Raw genomic sequence first — 22,752 nt, 5'->3', positions numbered from 1 at the left:
AAGACGTCAAGTGCTTTCTAAATATATTTTCGGGAAGGCTTTTGTTGTCTCCAATTCATTTCTCTCCATATAACCCCAAAAAGGAGGGAACGGAAAGGTCACACTTCTCTCCCCGCCCCCGCCCCCCAAAAATGAACCAACACTGCTTCAAGAAGAAGAGCTCCCCATGGGCGCCTATGGGTGATCATGAGATAAGGGGCAACTCCCTCGCCCTCCAAAACGCTATGAGATATCCGAGGGAGAGGCAGGGATGGGGATAATCCAGGTGCTAAGGACGGTCCTACTCCTACATTAAGGAGGAAGGGGAGATAGGAAGATGATCCAGGTGTTTCTTGGAAGGCGTCCCGCCCCGCCCGCCCCGATTCCCCCCCCCCCTCTCACCCTGCCGCTTTCGCTCGCGTTTATCCTGCAGCTGCTTCTTCTTCTGCTTAGCGCTGAACGGCCTCTTGCGGGGCATGTCCTGTCCCGGCTGCCGTCCCCTCCTCTTTCCGCTCCTCCAACAGCACCGAACTCGCAGTCCCGGAGTGGGAGAGAGGGGAGGAGCTACAAGAAAATTACTCCTTCGGCGGGGAGAAAAGGAACCAATAAGCTCGGAGGAAGGGAGTGGAAGCACAGTGGAAGGGGGCGGTTCCGGCTCGAACTAAAGAATGAGAGATCGTGACGCGAAAGGAGGAAAACAGCTAGCTGGAGGACAGGGGGTGATTGGGGCGAACCATTAAGGGCAGGCGAGTAGGGGGGGGGAAAGAGATTGGAATGTGACGTGCTTGAAAAGAAATTACAGCAACGATTATGGATTGTACCATCAAAGGCAGAAAAGCCTGGAGTTCATCATTACCACCCCCGCGGAATGTACCATCGCGGTGGAGGGGGAGGGCTAAACCAAATTGAACCGTTCAGTTTCGTGGGTTGTTGGGAGGGCTGGGAGTACCTTCTGTCATGACGTAGAAAGTCATAAAATGTCCTTACAGGCACTTTAATGCCTGAAAAGGGCAGGAGGGGGAGATCTAGCTGACAATACTCCCCCCTTTTTTTAAAAAAATAAGGATGAAGAAAATTTGGAAAAAGTATGTAAAATTCGGGCTTTTTCAGAAATGCTTAGGCAGAATAGTGCCCCCCTTTATCAATAGGAAATAAAAGAATAAACGCTCCATCTTTATTGCACATTCATCTAGCTTTGATATATCTATTTCTACAAGCCAAGCTATGAAAGGAAAAAAGCTCACTTTTCCTTGGAAATACCTACATTTTACCGGCTGGTGGTTATTATATATTATATATATATGGAATGTATATATATATATGTATGTATGTATGTATGTATGTATGTATGTATGTATGTATGTATGTATGTATGTATGTATATATATATATATATATATATATATATATATATATATATATATATATATATATATTGTAAAAGACCTAAAAGTTTCTGTGACTTGCCTATATTTCACCTAGAAAAGGTTTCTTTAACCATGAGAAATTAAAGAAGTTTGGACTTCAACCCCCAGAATTTCCCAAATTAGATTGAAACATCGAAAAATGTTCACCTACTCCTAAAAACAATTCTGAATCTCATTTGCTTTTTCTAACTGGCTGAGAACCTCCAAATGATGTTACTACAATATAGGAATGGACTCAGGATTAATTCAGCCTGATGCCAAAGATCAAAGACCTTTAATTGTTTGATGGAATTTAATTATTAATAATTTTAAAAGCATATATTGGTCTTTTAAAAATATGATGTGAAAATTATACCTGCATTCAATACTATACATACAGTATATCAGATTATAATAAAATTATAAAGAGAACTCTAAAAGATTTTAACATATTGCTTTAAAAAACCTCCATGCTCCTTTAAAAGGGGGAAATCAATAATGACCCACAAACCGTATGAATAATCCACTACTACAATTCATATACACATTTTTTTTTGCTGTATTAAATAGTAATTTTTAAGTCAGGATCAGAAAAATTTATACTTATTAATGTCTTGATCAATTGATTCTAAATGCCAGCCAAGAGCATTATCTACATCTTTTAAGACACAGTAGTTCATCCAAAGCCATATTAACTATATTTTGGTCTTCAAAGAAAAATAAACATTTGCAATTTTCTTTAGTACAAACAGTTGCTAGAATACAGTTTATTTGCTTAATATTTTTATCTCCTTTTAATGTACAAACAATTCCTAGAAACAAGTACATTATACATCTAAAATAAGAAGTCAGGAAAAACTGTACTGATAATCCTCAATTTACAACTATTTGTTTAGTGATCTTTTAAAGTTAATGGCACTGAAAAAAGTAACTTATAAGTCTTCACTTTTATGACTGTCCAGCATCCCATGGTCACATGATCAAAATGTGGGCACTTGGCAAACTGCCTCTATGATAGTTGCAGCATCCTATGGTCATGTGTCCACCTTTCCTGCCAGCTTCGAACACCAAAGTTAATGCGAGAAGCTGGATTTGCTTAACAACCACGTGATTCACTTAACAACAGTGGTTCACTTAACTGTGGCAAAGTTTCCTAAAGTCAAGCACAAATCATTGCCTTGCTTAGCAAATGGAAATTGTTGTTCAGATGGGATAAGACATGGATTAGAGCCGTATAAAATCGGTATAAAGAGCCGAGATGGCGCAGTGGTTAGAGTGCAATACTGCAGACTAGTTCAGCTGACTGCTAGCTGCAGTTCAGCAGTTCAAATCTCACCAGGCTCAAGGTTGACTGACTTCCACCCTTCCGAGGTCGGTAAAATAAGAACCCAGATTGTTGGGGGCCATAGGCTGACTCTGTAAACCGCTTAGACAGGGCTGTAAAAGCACTATGAAGTGGTATATAAGTCTAAGTGCTACTGCTATAACAACAACAAAAACTGCATGGTAAGAGTGATTGGTCCAAAGTCACCCCGACGTAGTCATGAAGACTATACTATATGCAATATAGTTCTTGCCTTTCTATGCAATAAAAAAGACAAGAACTATAATTAAGTGGTCAGTAAGAGACTACAGTACACCGTTGAAGAAATGGCCTTAGTTTATTGGCGTGTAAGAAGCTTCCCATCCTGAAGTCCAAAGACAACCTACATTGGTTTAACAAAAGACTTTATTTACTGCCCTTCGACTGTCTCTAAAACGACTTGTTCGCTCTCTATGATAGCGGGCCTTTCTAGGAAGTGCTCCAATCTCTATCGTACAACCCGCTCGGCACTTCTATAGGGCGAATACTATTCGCTCCTCCTTAGCGTGGTCGCTCTCGCGCAGGCGCAATAGAAAGGAGGCGTGCATGTGGGAAGCCTCTTTTTCCGGGCGTCGGAGGTTCAGGAGCTAAGCGGCGGCGGTGGGAGAAAACCGGAGGGCTGAGCCATGCCTAAAGGAGGGAAGCAACATCACGCCCAGGAGGAATGGATCGGGGACGGGGAGGAGAAGACATGCCCCGCGCAAGGAGCTGGAGGTGCGATTTGGGGGGGGGGCTGGCTGGGTGGGGGGATTCAACAAGGATAACCTGGAAGAAGAGCTCAGTGCTTGGGAAGGAGAGCTCAAAAGCCTCTCGGAATTTGGGGTGGAAGGGTTTGAAAAGTTGGGGAAATATAAAGTGGGGAGAATAATTGCTCTGCAATCCCTCTCTTTCCCCCATCTGTTTTATAAATAAGTTTACAGGAATAATAATAATAATAATAATAATAATAATAATAATAATAATAATAATAATAATAATAATAATAATCCGAAATAAGTAGCCTTCTTTCGAATAATTGTACATTTATTTAGAAGTAAGTTCCTCCGTAGTCCTTTCTAGAGACTGGAAATGTAGAAATGTCAGTAGCATTTCTAATATAGAAATGCCTAAGGAGAAACTTAAGTAAACCTAAGTATGAATGTATTTGATTGAGTTTAGAATAGAATAGAATAGAATAGAATAGAGTTGGAAGGGACCTTTGAGGTCTTCTAGTCCAACCCCCTGCTTAGGCAGGAAACCCTACACTACTTCAGACAAATGGTTATCCAACATCTTAAAAACTTCCAGTGTTGGAGCATTCACAAGTTCTAGAGGCAAGTTGTTCCACTGATTAAATGTTCTAACTGTCAGGAAATTTCTGTTTACTTCTAAGTTGCTTCTCTCCTTGATTAGTTTCCACCCATTGTTTCTTGTCCTTCCTTCAGGTGCTTTGAACAATAGCTTGACTTTAGCTTCATGACATTTTTCTTCTCTCCATATGTCTAAAGCAACCTTTTCTATCTTTCTGATTTAATCCTCCTTTTCACTTACCTCTTTTCACTTACCAATCAGTTTTCTCTAGCATATGTCTTGGCATGTAAATGCCAATTGCCCAACCATATTCACTGATATGATGAGTTTTAGTCAAGGGTGGGAAGGGGTGATTTGAATGTAGGTACTCTTAGACAAGGCATATGACTATTTTAAGGGTGCTCCATAAGTGAGATGATAGTATGTTTTTTGCCATGACACATTTACATTGTTACCAAAAAAGACACCGAAGGGGCTAAAAGTGAATAGTATGTATTGTTATATTGGAAATGCACCTGCAATGACAGTAGCCTAGATAACAAATTGGGATAACTGCTTCACAGAAAAGGCCAGTACACATTGCATGATCTTTAACCAGTGGAGCTTAATTAATGTAGGTTACTTAATTGATATTTAATTAAACTTTCTCCTTTCCTAAGGAAAAAGAGTAAGGAGACAAATATTATTTTGGCCAGACTGATAAATATCCATAGCACTGTAACTGGATAAATATTGCAGTCCACCTAACCCAAAATATAGATATTTGTGGCTGTACAGTAACATTTTTGAGATTTTGTGTTACACTGTAGACAATCAGCATGCTTCACATGCCCATTTTTGTTGGTACAATTAATTCCATTTAGAATTAATCCCAGTTGGATGGATTGAGAGAGCAGCTTGTAGCATCCTTCATTCATACAAGTTGGAGAGACATTTGCTGATTTTTAGCCTAATTTTTCAACAATTTCTGCTAAGATGTTCCATATGTTGTTTTTAACTTCTATCGTCCTTATTCCCACTTGGGAGGGCTGCACATGTCCATCCCAAATGGTATATATCCAGGATGGCGAACCTATGGCACGCGTGCCACAGGTGACACACCGAGCCATTTGTCAGGGCACACAAGGCATTGCCCTGTCAGCTGCCGGCGTGCATGTGCGTGCTGGCCAGCTGACCTCAGCCTTTTTTTAGGCCATTTTTCACCCTCCTCAGGCTCCAGAGGCTTTATAGGAGCCTGGGGAGGCTGAAAACAGCCTCTCCTCCCCCCTTGGAGGCCCTCCAGAGGCTTCAGAAGCTTCCCTGAAACCTCCGGAGCGCAAAAAAACGGCCCTACGGGCAAACCGGAAGTTCAGGAACGGACTTCCGGTTTGCTCAGAGGGTCGTTTGACTGCTCCGGAGGCTTCAGAGAAGCATCCTGAAGGTCCCTGAAGCCTCCGGAGGGCTTCCGGGGGGGCAGGGGAGGGTGTTTTCACCCTCTCCAGGCTCCTATAAAGCTTCTGGAGCCTGGGGAGGGCAAAAGAAGCATGCAAAAAATGGGGGGTCGCGCCTGTAGTGCGTGCATTTGCCCTAGGGAGGGGTTGTGCATTGCATTATGGGTGCGGCACGTCCGCACACTACCCCCCCCCCCCCGTGCTCCCCCCACTTATGGCACGCAAGCCAAAAAAGGTTTGCCATCACTGGCATATGGCCATCCTAGAGTCCCTTAAATCTCCTTGAGTTTGGTTCCACAGAGCCTAAATTTCCCTCTTTCCTCTCCTATTCTCTGCTCGCCAAAACCACATACCCATAGTTCCTCCTGATCCTAATTCTTGTGTAAGGTATCTTTCTCAATCTTCTTTCTGCTCTGTTTGCTGCACTGTGTTGCCTCCCATGCTGTGTTGCTGTTAAATTTCTTCCAAATGTACCCACAATTGCCCTAGAATCTCTGTTGTTACCTTTCTCTGTCTTTCTTTCATTTGTTGTTGTTGTTAGTTGCAAAGCCATGTCCGACCCATCACAGCCCCTGTGGAAAAGGTTCCTCCAGGCCTTCCTGTGCAGGCCTTCCTTCATTTACTCATCTCTAATCCTGGAGCTCCTTTTTCTAGCATAGCATACAAAATTATTCCCTCATCCTTAGCAGCATGGCTGATAGGAGTTGTAGTCCAATGCATTTGGGAGGTGCTAAATGAGGGAGGAGGCTGCTATGATTGTTTCCTGTTGTGAAGAAAGCGACAGAGTCCTTGGAGAGACCTGAAGTATCAACTCCATTGATTCAGCATTTTTAATACAAACCAGAAACCTGTTTACTGAACAACTCCCAACATTCCTCGCCACTGGCCATTATAGTTGTCATTGGACTGTGAGCAACTTATGGAGATTCAGCAGATTCCCTGGAGAGCCGTGCCAGTTTTGTGCGGTCCAATGAAATCTCCTTGGTTAATTTCATCTTGATCTCGTATTGTAATGGCCTAATATTGTCCTGGAAATTTGTCAGAACATTCACAAATCCTCAGCTCCAAGTTACAAATGCCCAGGCACTTGACTAGGAACAGAGTTGGCAATTATATTTATTTTCTGGCTGGGCTCCTGGAGATTTAACAGCTGTCAATACCCTAATCTTCTCCTAAATCTGGGATGGAAAAATGAAATTTCAACCCATCTGCATGCAGCTATTAAAAGATCCTGGAAGCAATAGGTATAGATCGTCTTCTATACGCAAACTTTTGAGTTGCAAACTTTTGCTGACACAAACAAACCTGTCTGTAAAAAGTCCTGGAAGATGGGAAATAGTTTCTTTTGCACCTCCTACGTACGCTTGGCAGCACCATTGCACCCTGGGAGGCTGAGCATATGCCATTTTGGACACTACCCTTTCCTCTCTGCCGATCTTGTGTTTAGTTTTCTGTGTTCAATTTGGATTGCTCTTCCTTTGGTGCCTGTGATTTACAGGGAGCCCTCAACTTACAATGATTTACTTAATATTCAAAGTTGCAATGGCACTGGAAAAAGTGACATGACCATTTTTTCACAGTTACCACCTTTGCAGCATCCCTATGATCAGGTGATCAAAATTCGGATGCTTGGCAAGTGGTTCATATTCATGTTGGGTTGCTGTGCCCCAAAATCATGTGATTCTCCTTTTGTGACCTCCTGACAAGCAAAGTCAGCGGGGAAGCCAGATTCACCTAACAACGGGGTTGCTAACCTATCAACTGCAGCGTTCACTTAGCAACTGCGGCAGTAAAGATGGTAAAATGGGGCAAAACTGAATAAATGTCTCACTTAACGACGTACATTTTGGCCTGAATCGTAGTTTTAAGTCAAGGACTATTTGTCTAGAATAAAGTGTAAGAATGATAATGGGGAGGGGGTAGTACTAAGAGGGATCAATCCATCACGATGGAAACAAAGATGGAGAAACACGTCATCATCAATTCCAGACGATGAGCCTAAGCCAGCGATGGCTAACCTTTTTGTCCTCGCGTACTGAATAGCATGCATGTGTGCCCACATCCACAATGCAATGCGCACGCGACACCACCACCCTTGCGCGCCCTAAACGTGTGTGGAACATCTTCCCCCCCCCTTGCCCTTTTGGGCCTAGCAGGCTTCCCTGCAGCCTCCTGGGACCAAAAATGGGCTGGGGGGGAGCTGTACCCCCCCCAATACTCCCCCACTCATGCATGTGCGTTCTCCCGCATGCGTGGCAGGGACCCGAAAACCAGCTGGTCAGCGGGAGGCATGCACGCATGCATAGTGGAGCTGAGCTGGGCAATTGCTCATGTGCCCGCAGAGAGGCCTCTGCATGTCATCTGTGGCACGTGTGCCACAGGTTCGCCGTCAAGGGCCTAAGCCATCACCCTCAGCTATTCTGACACTACAGTTATGTAGATTGAGAATCCTGCTCTAGATTAACCATCAAACAAAATAAGCATGGGCTTAGGGCACCAAAGAAAGAGGGCATCGCAAAGACTTGGAGAGCCATTTTGTTGTTGTAGTAGTGGTGGTGGTGGTGAATGTGCCAGCCTAGAAACTAGAACACTAGGCCTCCCTTAGGCATGAAAGCCAGCTGGGTGACTTTGGACAGTCATTTTCTGTAAATTGAACTCCTCTCACAATATTATTGTTGTGGGAGGAAATAGGAGACGAGTATTAGATACGTTGGTATATAAAAAGATGGGATAAGAATTTAATACTATAGTAATAATTGAGGCACTTAGATGACTTTGAAATGATGAACAACAGATAGTCCTCAACTTACAACCATTCACTGAGTGACCATTTGAAGTTCCAACATCATTGAAAAAAGTGACCTGTGACTGGTTATCGCTTATAATCATTGGAGCATCTCCATAGTCACGTGTCCAAAATTCAGATGCTTGTCAATCGGCATGTATTTATGACAGGTTCAGTGTCCTGGGACTATGTTATCACATTTTGTAACCTGATAAGCAAAGTCAAAGGGGAAACCATATTCACTTAACAACCATGTCACTAACTTAAAAACTGCAGTGACTCGCTTAGCAACTGTGGCAAGAGAGATTGTAAAATGGAGCCAAATTCACTTAACTGGCTTGCTTAGCCACTGAAATGTTGGACTCAGTTTTATTTCTAAATCAAAGGCTACCTGTGTGTTGGTTTGCCTTTTTTTTTTTTAAGTCCTATATTTGGTTTGGATGGTTAGAGCCGTGTTTGTGAAAGTCCCACTAATTTTATGCATGTTGTGGCCAGCCAGCGGCCAGCAGAGCTGGCAGCAGATTCAGACAGTGAGGAGATTGGGGAGAAACATGGGCCAGTCCTGGCATCTGGGGAAGGTTCTGATGAGGGCTCTGTGTCAGAGGCAGAGAGGGGGCTAGAGCCGTAAGCCAGTTATCAGCTGTCTTCAGAGTCAGACATCAGTGAGGCAGATGAACAGCTGGAGCCTGTTCCCAGTGTGCACATGCGCAGAGTTGCCAGACGAAGGGAAAGCTAAAGAACAGGGGTTGACTTGGGAGCAAGGCCACAGGTGGATGATGAATGGCCCTCCCAGAGGACATAAAAGAGGAGCGAAAGGGGAGTGGAGTTTGCAGGAGAAAATAAGTTTGCTTAATTGGTTCGTTACTCTCTGAGACTCCTTGCCAAGTTTTGCAGATATCGGCCTAGCAGCTCTCCAAGCCAGATAAGGTCTGTGACTGTAAATCCTCCCTTGAAAGACTGTGCTGGATGTGAGTGAGCAGAATTCACAGTAAATTAATAAAACGGGTTTTTGTCAGGACAAGGAGTTTGCTTCATGCTCTTGGGAAGCCTCGGTCAGAACAAATATACATGACACCAATTCTGGGAGGCACGGTAATTCTGATTGATCTCCGAGGTTCCGTGGCTCCTTTCAACTCTGATTCAAATGAAGACTTCAGCCTGCAGATCCCATCCAGTAGTTTAATCTTTATATCACAATACAATAATACAATACAATGGTAGAGTTGGAAGGGACCTTGGAGGCCTTCTAGTCCAACCCCCTGCCTAGGCAGGAAACCCTATACCGTTTCAGGCAGATGGCTATCCAACATCTTCTTAAAGACTTCCAGTGTTGGGGCATTCACAACTTCTGGAGGCAACTTCTGTTCCACTGATTAATTGTTCTAACTGTCAGGAAATTTGTCCTCAGTTCTAAGTTGCTTCTCTCCTTGATTAGTTTCCACCCATTGCTTCTTGTTCTACCCTCAGGTGCCTTGGAGAATAGTTTGACTTCCTCTTCTTTGTGGCAACCCCTGAGATATTGGAAGACTGCTATCATGTCTCCCCTAGTCCTTCTTTCTATTAAACTAGACATACCCAGTTCCTGCAACCGTTCTTCATGTTTTAGTCTCCAGTCACGCTGGCTTATACGTTGCCAAGCATGAGAAGTGGCTTCCAGTTTGCCAGTACTCCGATATTCCTGTTCTCACTCTTTATAAGGCAGACAAGTCTGTTTTTGGTTGGACCCAGAACCACTTGGTGAAAGTCTCAGAGCTTCTCCAGAACAGTGGTACTTTTGTCAATTCTTGGTTTAATTATTTTTGTTTCTTTCAGACAAACTAGTAAAGAAGGGAAAGAAGGATAAAAAGACGAAAAAATCGGTAAGTTTTACTCTTGTTACATAAAGGTTTTACCATAGATATTTTTAGTCAAGAGCATTTGGACTTATATACGGCTTCATAGATTTTTAATGTCCTTGTGAATTGCCATTTGTGAGTAGGCAGCAGTATAAATGTTCTAAATAAAATAAATAATAGTGCTTTACAGCCTTCTCTTAGTGGTTTACCAAGTCAGCATATTGCCCCCAATCTGGGTCCTTCTTTTATCAATCTTGGAAGGATGGAAGAGTGTTTGGTAGTCATTAGGGGTTCCTGGAAGTAAAATTTGTGGAGCAGAAATCAAGCCCCTTTCTTCAAATGCTTCTCTGTATCCCTTAAGACAGTGATGGCGAACCTATGGCACGCGTGCCACAGGTGGCACGCAGAGCCATTTGTCAGGGCACGCGAGGCGCTGCCCTGTCAGCTGGCCAGCGAGCATTCGCGCACTGGCCAGCTAAGTTCACCATTTTTAAAAGCCATTTTTTGCCCTCCCCAGGCTCCAGAGGCTTTATAGGAGCCTGGGGAGGGCAAAAAGAGCCCCACCCCCCACCCCCGGAGGCCCTCTGGAGGCTTCAGGGACCGCTTCAGGCTTCCCTGGCGCCTTCGGAGCGCTTAAAACGACCCTCCGAGCAAACCGGAAGTCACTTCCGGTTTACTCGGAGGGTCGTTTTAAGCGTTCCAAAGGCGTCAGGGAAGCCTCCTGACGATCCCTGAAGCCTCCGGAGGGCCTCCAGGGTGGCGGGGGAGGCTCTTTTCACGCTCCCCAGGCTCCTATAAAGCCTCTGAAGCCTGGGGAGGGCGAAAAAAGCATGTAAAAATGGGGGGAGCACCTGTTGTGCACGCATGCGCACTGGGGGGGTCACACATTGCATTATGGGTGCGGCACGCACGCACATGACCCCCCCTGCGCTCCTCCCACTTGTGGCACGCGAGCCAAAAAAGGTTCGCCATCGCTGCCTTAAGAAAAGTACCATTAGCACAGTTCTTTAAATATGGGTCTGAGTGGTCTGGTATCAATTGGGGGTAAAAGCTATTTTTGCATGGTTTTATCTAGATTAAACCTTGAACTCTGATTCTTGTAATTTCAGTAATACACAGAAAAGGCACAGGGAAGCGCCCTGAAGCAAATTACTTTGCAATTGTTTGTTAAGAATCCCCGGGCAGAGGACCTGGTAGCCGCGTGGAATAATGCGGCCGCCGGTGCCTTGGACCGGGTGGCGCCTTTGCGGCCTCTCCGACGGCCACGATCGACCCGGGCCCCCTGGTTTAACGGGGAGCTAAGGGCGATGAAACGCCTTAGGAGACGCCTAGAGAGCAAGTGGAGGTCCTCCCGCTCCGAATCCGACCGAGCACAGGTAAGAGCCTATGTAAGGACTTACCTTGTGGCAATAAGAGTGGCCAAACGTCAGTATTGTGCCACCCTTATAGCGTCCGCAGAGAACCGCCCTGCCGCCCTGTTTCGGGTGACCCGCTCCCTTTTGTCACAGGGGCAGCGGGACCCCCCATTGCTGGGCCGGGCAGAGGAATTTGGAGAGTTCCTGCAGGATAAAATCGATCGGATCCGAAGGGGATGGACCCACCTCAGTGCTCCAGTGGGGACGTCCGAGGCTAGTCTTGAGAGACCATGCTGGGAGGAGTTTGACCCTGTTGTCACCGAAGATTTGGACAGGTTGCGCGGGCGACTGCGAGCCACCACATGTTTATTGGACCCGTGTCCCTCCTGGTTGGTACTGGCCTCCTGGGAGGGCTCACGAGGCTGGCTACTGGGGCTGGTGAACGCTTCGCTGGGTGAGGGCCTTTTACCAACCGCCTTGAAAGAGGCGGTGGTGAGGCCCCTGCTCAAGAAGCCTTCTCTAGACCCAACGGAGCTAGCAAATTACCGTCCTGTCTCCAACCTTCCTTTCTTAGCGAAGGTTGTTGAGAGTGTGGTGGCTCAGCAGTTTCCGCGCCACCTGGAGGAAGCTGATTATCTAGACCCGCGCCAGTCCGGCTTCCGACCCGGTCACAGCACGGAGACAGCCTTGGTCGCGTTGGTGGATGATCTCTGGAGGGCAAAGGATGGGGGTTGTTCCTCCATCCTTGTCCTATTAGACCTCTCGGCAGCCTTCGATACCATCGACCATGGTATCCTATTGCGCCGTCTGGAGGGGTTGGGGGTCGGGGGCACCGTATTACGATGGTTCCGCTCCTACCTCTCTGGCCGGACGCAATGTGTGTTGGCAGGAGAGGAGAGGTCGACCGCGAGGCCCCTTATCTGTGGGGTCCCACAGGGGTCGATCCTCTCGCCTCTCCTGTTCAACATATATATGAAGCCGCTGGGCGAGATCATCCGTGGTTTTGGGGTGGGATACCATCTGTACGCTGATGACACTCAGCTGTACATTTCCACCCCAAACCACCCCAACGAGGCTGTTGAAGTGATGTCCCGGTGTCTGGAAGCCGTACGGGTCTGGATGGATGACAACAGGCTCAGGCTCAACCCCTCCAAGACAGAGTGGCTGTGGCTTCCGGCTTCCCGGTTCAACCAGCATATGCCATCGCTGGCCATCGGGGACGATCAATTAGCCCCGGTGGAAGGGGCGCGCAATTTGGGCGTCCTCCTTGATGCCCGGCTGTCTATGGAAGATCACGTGGCAGCCGTGGCGAGGGGGGCGTTCCACCAGGTTCGCCTGGTGCGCCAATTGCGGCCCCTTTTGGACCGGGAGGCCTTGCGCACAGTCACTCACGCGCTGGTGACGTCTCGCCTGGACTACTGTAACGCTCTCTACATGGGGCTCCCCTTGAGGTGCACCCGGAGACTGCAGTTGGTCCAGAATGCAGCCGCGCGGGTAATTATGGGGAGATCGAGGTTCTCCCATATAACACCCATCCTGCGCGAGCTGCACTGGCTTCCTGTGGCCTACCGGGTGCGCTTCAAGGTGCTGGTTACCACCTTCAAAGCGCTCCATGGCACAGGGCCTAGTTACCTGCGGGATCGCGTCCTGCCCCATACATCCCTGCGACCCGTCCGCTCACACAGAGAGGGACTACTCCGGGTGCCGTCCTCCAGAGAGTGCCAGAGGGCGACGCCCAGGAGTAGGGCCTTCTCTGTAGTGGGCCCCACCCTTTGGAATGACCTCCCCCCAGACATCAGGACAACAACCGACCTTCGCTCCTTCCGTATGAAGCTGAAAACCTACCTGTTTCGACTAGCTGACCTGGCATAATACTACAATCTCTCCAGCCCAGGGCATTTTTAATTGGTAATTTTAGTTTTTAAGGGTTAATTTCACTGGGGTTTTAACTTTTTTAGGTATTGTAACTTATTTATTTATTCTTACCTCCTCTGTACGCTATATAATACTTTTGTACGTCGCCCCGAGTCCCTGTGGGGAGAGGGGGCGACTAATAAGTTCAAGTAATAAATAAATAAATAAATAAATAAGAGCTGCCTAGGATCAGCTAGACGTCAGTATGTGAGACAGGAGGCCCATCTATATGCTTTAAATAAATAAATGCCATCATTCTTTTGATAGGTTAAGGAACATGGTCCACATTACTCCCTGTGGAGTTCCTTTTAAGTTCCTTTTCAAAGCCCAGAATGAGCGTGGTCAAAATACAAGTAGTCCTCAACTTACAACAGTTCGTTTAGTGAGTGTTCAAAGTTACAACCACACTGAAAAAAAAGTGACTTATGACCATTTTCCACACTTAATGATAATTGCAGCATTTCCTGTGGTCCCATGATCAAAATTCAAGATGCTTGGCAACTGACTCGTGTTTATGACGGTTGCAGCATCCCGGGGTCAGTCCCATGATCGCCTTTTGCGACCTTCTGACCAGCAAAGTCAATGGGGAAACCTGATTCGCTCAACAACGGTGTGACTAATTTTAACAGCGGCAGTAATTCCCTTAACAGCTGTGGCAAGAAAGGTCATAAAATGGGGCAGCACTCAATTTAACAACGGTCTCACAGTATAGAAATTTTGGGGCTCAATTGTGGTCATAAGTCGAGGACTACCTGTACATGACATGTTTTTTTTGTAGGTGATAGAGCTTTAAAAAAATAATCAGTGCCTTAAATCTCTCAGAAATTTAATAAGCACCCTTTCATTACTTAAAAGCCTAATTCCATTCCTTCCCAAAATTCTATGTTTTCTATTTGGAGATTTTTAAAGGAACATAATGTTCCCATTTCTGTACTTTAACTTACACCTTCCCCCCGTGCATCTAAATCAGGGGTTCCCAACCTTTTTTTGGCCATGCCCCACCTAAGCATCTCTAAAATCCTGATTCCCCCCCCCCCCGCCCATGACATATAATTCTTACTTTACTGAAAAAGTGAACTCTACTCACGCGGAGGAAGCCTAAAAGGCTATTAACTTGGTTTAAACAAGGTTCAAATTCCCCCATTAAAAATCAAATTGCCCCCCTGTGGGGCATGGGCCCCACGTTGGGAACCACTGATCTAAATATTGTTCCATCCACCCTAGCATGTTATCATCAAATGCCATCCTCCCATAATTCCTGAAAGTTCCGGGCTCCATCTCCTTACAGCTCCCAACTGCCAGAGAGTTACACACCTTTGCAGTAGGAGTGGCAGGAGTTGAAATAACTTACTGCTCTATGGTCAATCTTTCTGCCACTGATTCTCCCAAATTTCTTTCCTATGCCCCAAGTTCTTCGAGGAGCTGGCTGTGGAGGAGAAACACTCCAGTGAGAATCAAGTGGCAGAGAAAGAAAAGAAGGAGCAGCAACAGGCAAGTCATTTCCAAATTGTCTCGTGGGGTAGGTCCTTTGGACCCCGTAGTCAAGACGTTACTCCGTTGAGGGTAGCGGGTTGCCCATCCATTGACTTTCTCTTTTTCTGTGGTGTGTGTGTGTGTCTTCTGCCGGAAGCAGCTGCAACAGCAAAAGAAGAGGCGAGATAAGAAAAAAGAGCAGAAGAAAAAAGTGGCCGCAGAAGAGGAGGATGAGGAGGAGAACCAGCTGATCGAGAGGTTGAAGAAGCTGTCTGCCCAAGCCAGTGATGAAGATGAAGAAGGTGGGAGGCTGCAGTTTTCATTCTGCTTTTCAGACTCCTGTTAATCGGGGTCGGCCCTAAGCACTTACGACACTCCTTGACCTGGTGTTGACCTCCTACCATTTAAGTTTACAAATGGCTGAGGCCTTGGAGAGACTTTAAGGCTCCTGCCTGAGATCTCACAAGGTTTCATGGATGAGGGACACTTTCCTGCATGATGTCCCAGAAGCAGATGTGTTCTTCAAGATCACCATCCTCTGCCAGTTGGGGTATGACTGGAATTGTAGTCCAAAGCACTTTGATTGGGGAAGGCTAGAGCAGGGGTCCCTAACCTGTGGGCCACGGCCCACTACCAGGCTGCGGCATATTCACAAGCAGGCAATTTGAGGGGCTGGCTGGCATGCGCATGCACACAGCCCCACTCGTGCAAGCATCATGGAGGCTTATGGCCCCACTTAAGCAAGTGGTCACGGCCCCATTCATGTGAGCGTCACAGGCTCGCAGCCCCACTCACATGATTGTTTTGGGTGCTCGGATCCTCATTTGCGCAAACATCACGGGCGCTCTCAGCCCCACTTGCGCAAGCAACGGATGCTTTTGTGTGTGCACTCACACACGCGCTTACCCCTCCCACAAAACCATCCCTTCTTTTCCCCTCCCCCTCCGGCCACTGACCCAGAAAGTTTGGGGAACTCTGGGCTAGAGTTTGTGAGCTTGATCCTGCTTACAGTGTCTAGATCACAATCAGTATGACTTCTTTTTTTTTTGCTTCTCTTCCAGTGCCCATTCCTGTCGCCAAAGCAGGCAAGAAAAATAAAGTAAGTTCCTGGATGCTTTCAAAGTACTTCTTTGCTGGACAAGAATTGTCAGAGTTTGTTGCATAAATTCGCTTCCAGAAAGCACACACTGATAACTGATTCAGCTGGATTCATTAACTTCTTTATATAAATAAGAATAGGTGAATAAATGTACAATACCAACAGGTGGTTCTTCCAAGTAAACACAAGGCAGAAGAGTTACAGGCAAACACAAGCAGTTAGCTTCATTTCAGCATACAAGCCCAGACAAACTGCTAGTTTACTTCTCAGAGCAGCAGACTGCTTTATAAAGCTAAGCCATGCCCAGACTTCTTACTTAAGTTTCTGTTTCCAATTCTTTGCAGAAACTCAGATCTGTTTAAGCTCCCATTGGCTGACTTAGTTGCTATGCCTATTCATTGTCTAACCTTGTTCCCATGTCTCTCCCAATCATGAATATTTTAACAAGAATGAGGTGAAAATGGAATGAGAACAGAATTTGGATGCAGTAAACCAACACTTGCAAGCTTTAGCTCTCCGTATATATTGATCGAGTAATGCAAAATACACTATGGTGTTCTTCGAAGCTTATTCCCTCCAGTGAACATGATGGTGCTTGTGTCAGCTCCATCAGCAACAGATATTTTACTGCTAAGATACACTTCAGTTTATATGGCCCTTGAAGCTGTTGAAAAAAACTGGGGAGAGGATTAGAAGGAATTGTGGATACATAATCAGAATAAACATTAAGTTAAACTGGGATGGGTATAATTAATTTAAGGAGATGGGTATTAATTTAATTGAAACAATTGTAGAAAAGACGTGGAGACTCTAGAAAGAGTGCAGAGAAGAGCAACAAAGATGATTAGGGGACTGGAGACTAAAACATATGAAGAACGGTTGCAGGAACTGGGTATGTTTAGCTTAAGAAAAAGAAGGACTAGGGGAGACATGATAGCAGTGTTCTGATATCTCAGGGGTTGCCACAAAGAAGAGGGAGTCAAACTATTCTCCAAAGCACCTGAGGGTAGAACAAAAAGCAATGGGTGGAAACTAATCAAGGAGAGAAGCAACTTAGAACTGAGGAGAAATTTCCTGATAGTTAGAACAATTAATCAGTGGAACAGAAGTTGCCTCCAGAAGTTGTGAATGCCCCAACACTGGAAGTCTTTAAGAAGGTATAGGGTTTCCTGCCTAGGCAGGGGGTTAGACTAGAAGACCTCCAAGGTCCCTTCCAACTCTGCTATTGTATTGTAATTGAATATGACTTTTAGATATTGCTGGACCCCAGCTGGCTCAACCCCTCATTTAAATTAGTAGGTTTGCTTCCTATGTAACTGAATAATTTGCCCAGAAATGAATCATTTGAAAATTATTAAGTCATGTAATTCATTAAGATAATGATCTTATTGGAGGTTGTGAGCCATTTAATGATCAGGGTTTCGTTACGTCTTTAGGCAAAGAAAAGTGCTTCAGATCATATTCCTAACCCAATGCCTAGGCATCTACTAACGGAGTCCTGTCAGACTATGTTCCTTTGATGGTGTTTCACGAGTAACTAAGAAAAAAAAATGGTGGGTGGGAATTCAACTAATTTTCTGTTGCTAGACTATTGTGTCTTGATCAGAGGATACTTGGTTTTTGTTTTTAAAAAAGACTAACCGATTCTGTGGCCTGAAAAAAAATGGTGTTACTTTATTCTGGTGTCTTGATGAGGAGGTTCCGTTACCTGGTTCTTGATATTCTTCATACTAGGTTTCTTATACTTTGTCACCTTCAGGGAGGAAATGTGTTCGCTGCCCTGAACCAGGAGCAGAGTGAAGAGGAGGAGGAGGAGGAAGAAGAAAAAGAAGAAGAAATATCAAAGCCCATCAAACTTGATAGGGATAAGAGCAACAAGGTGAGCTGCATTTGGGAATAATCTAATGGGAGTGATTTGACGGTTAATTTTCCTGATTCAGGGTGAGCAGCCTTATTTCATGTGGCCTTTAGCTGCATTTTGAAAATATTGCAAGCAGTCCTGTCGGTCTCGCCCTGCTATGCGGGGAAAGGGTCAGAAAAAGAAAATGGTTTTTGTGTCAAAAAACAACAATTATCCGAGGTAAAATGCCTTGGGGAAGACGGGCAGCTCCTTCTGTGTTATATATGGTTCTTCTAGGCGTCACTTTTAAGGTGATGCAGGCTTCAGTAGTACATGTTGCCCACCCTTGTAATGGGTACACTTCAATGGTGAGATTCAAAAATGTTTACTACTGGTTCTGTGGGTGTGGCTTGGTGGGTGTAGCTTGATGGGCATGGCAGGGGAAGGATATTACGAATTCCCCATTCCCTCCCCACTCCTGGGGGAACGATACTGCAAAATCCCCATTCCCTTCCCACTCCTGGGGGAAGGTACTGCAAAATCCCCATTCCCTTCCCACTCCTGGGGAAAGGATACTGCCAAATTCCCCATTCCCTCCCCACTCCTGGGGAAAGGATACTGCCAAATTCCCCATTCCCTCCCCACTCCTGGGGGAAGGATACTGCAAAATCCCCATTCCCTCCCCACTCCTGGGGGAAGGATACTGCCAAATTCCCCATTCCCTCCCCACTCCTGGGGAAAGGATACTGCCAAATTCCCCATTCCCTCCCCACTCCTGGGGAAAGGATACTGCCAAATTCCCCATTCCCTCCCCACTCCTGGGGGAAGGTACTGCAAAATCCCCATTCCCTTCCCACTCCTGGGGAAAGGATACTGCAAAATCCCCATTCCCTTCCCACTCCTGGGGAAAGGATACTGCCAAATTACCAATTCCCTCCCCACTCCTGGGGAAAGGATACTGCCAAATTCCCCATTCCCTCCCCACTCCTGGGGGAAGGATACTGCCAAATTCCCCATTCCCTCCCCACTCCTGGGGGAAGGATACTGCAAAATCCCCATTCCCTTCCCACTCCTGGGGGAAGGATACTGCCAAATTCCCCATTCCCTCCCCACTCCTGGGGAAAGGATACTGCCAAATTCCCCATTCCCTCCCCACTCCTGGGGAAAGGATACTGCCAAATTCCCCATTCCCTCCCCACTCCTGGGGAAAGGATACTGCCAAATTCCCCATTCCCTCCCCACTCCTGGGGAAAGGATACTGCCAAATTCCCCATTCCCTCCCCACTCCTGGGGAAAGGATACTGCAAAATCCCCATTCCCTCCCCACTCCTGGGGAAAGGATACTGCCAAATTCCCCATTCCCTCCCCACTCCTGGGGAAAGGATACTGCAAAATCCCCATTCCCTTCCCACTCCTGGGGAAAGGATACTGCCAAATTCCCCATTCCCTCCCCACTCCTGGGGAAAGGATACTGCCAAATTCCCCATTCCCTCCCCACTCCTGGGGAAAGGATACTGCCAAATTCCCCATTTCCTCCCCACTCCTGGGGGAAGGATACTGCCAAATTCCTCATTCCCTCCCCACTCCTGGGGAAAGGATACTGCCAAATTCCCCATTCCCTCCCCACTCCTGGGGGAAGGTACTGCAAAATCCCCATTCCCTCCCCACTCCTGGGGGAAGGATACTGCCAAATTCCCCATTCCCTCCCCACTCCTGGGGGAACGATACTGCAAAATCCCCATTCCCTCCCCACTCCTGGGGGAAGGATACTGCCAAATTCCCCATTCCCCCCCCCCCACTCCTGGGGAAAGGATACTGCAAATTCCCCATTCCCTTCCCACTCCTGGGGAAAGGATACTGCCAAATTCCCCATTCCCTCCCCACTCCTGGGGAAAGGATACTGCAAAATCGCCATTCCCTCCCCACTCCTGGGGAAAGGATACTGCCAAATTCCCCATTCCCTCCCCACTCCTGGGGAAAGGATACTGCCAAATTCCCCATTCCCTCCCCACTCCTGGGGGAAGGATACTGCCAAATTCCCCATTCCCTCCCCACTCCTGGGGGAAGGATACTGCAAAATCCCCATTCCCTTCCCACTCCTGGGGGAAGGATACTGCCAAATTCCCCATTCCCTCCCCACTCCTGGGGAAAGGATACTGCCAAATTCCCCATTCCCTCCCCACTCCTGGGGAAAGGATACTGCCAAATTCCCCATTCCCTCCCCACTCCTGGGGAAAGGATACTGCCAAATTCCCCATTCCCTCCCCACTCCTGGGGAAAGGATACTGCCAAATTCCCCATTCCCTCCCCACTCCTGGGGGAAGGATACTGCAAAATCCCCATTCCCTCCCCACTCCTGGGGGAAGGATACTGCCAAATTCCCCATTCCCTCCCCACTCCTGGGGAAAGGATACTGCCAAATTCCCCATTCCCTCCCCACTCCTGGGGAAAGGATACTGCCAAATTCCCCATTCCCTCCCCACTCCTGGGGAAAGGATACTGCCAAATTCCCCATTCCCTCCCCACTCCTGGGGAAAGGATACTGCCAAATTCCCCATTCCCTCCCCACTCCTGGGGAAAGGATACTGCAAAATCCCCATTCCCTCCCCACTCCTGGGGAAAGGATACTGCCAAATTCCCCATTCCCTCCCCACTCCTGGGGAAAGGATACTGCAAAATCCCCATTCCCTTCCCACTCCTGGGGAAAGGATACTGCCAAATTCCCCATTCCCTCCCCACTCCTGGGGAAAGGATACTGCCAAATTCCCCATTCCCTCCCCACTCCTGGGGAAAGGATACTGCCAAATTCCCCATTCCCTCCCCACTCCTGGGGGAAGGATACTGCAAAATCCCCATTCCCTCCCCACTCCTGGGGAAAGGATACTGCCAAATTCCCCATTCCCTCCCCACTCCTGGGGAAAGGATACTGCCAAATTCCCCATTCCCTCCCCACTCCTGGGGAAAGGATACTGCTAAATCCCCATTCCCTCCCCACTCCTGGGGAAAGGATACTGCCAAATTCCCCATTCCCTCCCCACTTCTGGGGGAACGATACTGCAAAATGCCCATTCCCTCTCCACCACACTAACCTGCTTTCTAGCTCTGTTCTCCTGTGCAGGGCAACAAAAGAAGATCTAGATCATCAGCTGGGACTTGGGAGGCATTGAAGAGATCTGGGGCGGGGCCAGGGCCAGTCACAGGTGGTATTTGCCTGCTGTCTGAATTACTCAAAATTTCCGCTACCGGTTTGTCAGAACCGGTCAGAACCAGCTGAATACCACCTGTGGTACACAAGGTGTAACGGGTGGGGTGAGCCATGCCACATGGCCGCAGAAAAAAATATCTGTATGCTTGCTGATCTTTTTAAGAGTTCTGCATGTACCCTGGACTCCATTCGAAGTCCCGTAGCAATTGAGTTCACAAAGCTTAAAAGGGTCACTAAGAGTTCCCCGTGTTTTACGACCCTAGTCTATAAGAACGGAAGGAAGGGATCATTTTAACTCAAAAATTCTGCCAGAGCAGTTATAAATCAGGCTACCCTCCCTGGTTAACCGTCGTTGCTAAAACCCCAAATCCCTCATCAAATGTAGCAATGAAGTGGAGATGTAGACCAGCATGCTGTTCTATTCCTGCCAACAATGCAGAAGATGCAGCATTGATTGGCCCCACCACTGCTTTCTACCTGGCCAAATAGCAAAGAGGCCGTTTGATATAATGCAGAGGTCTTCAAACTTGGCAACTTTAAGACTTGTGAACTTCAACTCCCAGAATTCTCCTGGCTGGAGAATTCTGGGAGTTGAAGTCCATAAGTCTTAAAGTTGCCAAGTTTGGGGACCCCTGATATAATGGATCCCACGCTAGATTGGAAGTAGGGCAGGGGGCTTTATTGCCCTATTACTCAATTAGTAAGGTTGTATGTTGCCAGATCTAAAAGTAAAGGGGGGGGGTGTCTGTGAGCCCAGCTGTTGCACAACTACCGTATATTTTTTTTCCCTTGATTTAAAGCTCGCTGTAATGCCTGAATGCAGCCTTTTAAAAATCTTGGTAAAAGTGTGAAGGCTGAGGGCTACAGTAAGTTCTTGCTAATGAGGGCTTCTTTGAGCACAGCAAGAATACACAGGAAGTCCTCAATTTACAACCATTCGTTTAGTGACCGCTCTTTTACAACAACACTGGAAAAAGTGACTTACGACTGTTTTTGAAATGACCGTTGCAGCATACCCTTGCTCACACGATCACTTTGCAACTGGCTCATACTTATGACGGTTGCGGTGTCCCAGGGTCATGTGATCACCTTTGGCCACCTTCTGACAAGCAACTTGGTTAGTAACTTAACAGCTGTAATGATTCACTGAACAACCGTGGCAAAAAAAAAAGTCATAAAATGGGACAAAACTCACTTAACAGCAGAAATTTGGGAACACCATTGTGGTTGTAAGTCAAGGACTCTGTTTAATTTTGTCGCCTATCTGGTTTTCTTTGGTCTTTACCGTTTCTTGAAAGCATTTACTTTAAAGTCTTGTTTTATGGAAAGGGCAAAAGGGTTGTCAGTGGAGATGAGATTTGTTTTTCCAAATTCCTAGGCAGTGATAATGAAGCCCTGGCTCTTTCCCAACAGTCAAAATAAATTCTTTTTTCTTAATAGAAGAAATTGCAGATGTGTGGGTGTTCTGGTGGTCAGTTTTTCTTCTCCCCCCCCCCCCCCCTTTTGGAAAGTTTTACCTTGCAGACATTTATGTAGCATGAGTGTCAGGGATGACTTTCTGGCACTTTTCTAAGTAAAATCAGGTCAGAAATAATCAAAATCCAATTTATTTCTCTAGGCAGCCCCTGGTGATGAAGAAACAAAGAAACATGGGAAAAAAGGCTCTAAAACCAAACAAAAGGTCAGTCTGGATTGTCTGAAATGCAGGTAGTTTCAACTTACAACCTTGTAAGTTGTTATATTCCTCTTCTCACTGGAAGAAATGAACAGAAATTGAA

General features: G+C 46.5%; 2 protein-coding genes across 4 annotated transcripts in view; one reads left to right on the top strand and one right to left on the bottom strand.

Moving 5' to 3' along the window:
• GNL1 (G protein nucleolar 1 (putative)) overlaps window positions 1-617 on the bottom strand; it is a 31,608-nt gene extending 30,991 nt beyond the window's left edge. The window contains exon 1 of the mRNA XM_081945980.1: window positions 382-617. Within this exon, the coding sequence (XP_081802106.1) occupies window positions 382-457 (76 nt within the window). The 5' untranslated portion in view covers window positions 458-617. The remainder of the gene's footprint in view (window positions 1-381) is intronic.
• A 2,678-nt stretch (window positions 618-3,295) lies between these two features.
• Window positions 3,296-22,752, top strand: part of ABCF1 (ATP binding cassette subfamily F member 1) — a 53,361-nt gene continuing 33,904 nt past the window's right edge. For 2 of the 3 annotated variants that reach the window (XM_081971577.1, XM_081971575.1), the window contains exons 1-7: window positions 3,296-3,462; window positions 10,066-10,112; window positions 14,768-14,848; window positions 14,988-15,132; window positions 15,892-15,929; window positions 17,689-17,808; window positions 22,593-22,655. In XM_081971577.1, coding sequence (XP_081827703.1) covers window positions 3,375-3,462; window positions 10,066-10,112; window positions 14,768-14,848; window positions 14,988-15,132; window positions 15,892-15,929; window positions 17,689-17,808; window positions 22,593-22,655 — 582 coding nt within the window. In that variant the 5' untranslated portion in view covers window positions 3,296-3,374. The remainder of the gene's footprint in view (window positions 3,463-10,065; window positions 10,113-14,767; window positions 14,849-14,987; window positions 15,133-15,891; window positions 15,930-17,688; window positions 17,809-22,592; window positions 22,656-22,752) is intronic. The other variant, XM_081971576.1, reaches the window with a different exon arrangement.

Source organism: Natrix helvetica, assembly GCF_964273705.1.
Source record: "Natrix helvetica genome assembly, chromosome: 1".
NCBI classification, from domain to species: domain Eukaryota; kingdom Metazoa; phylum Chordata; class Lepidosauria; order Squamata; family Natricidae; genus Natrix; species Natrix helvetica.
The sequence above is the reverse complement of the archived record's forward strand: the minus strand, read 5'-3'. Positions and strand labels throughout refer to the sequence as shown.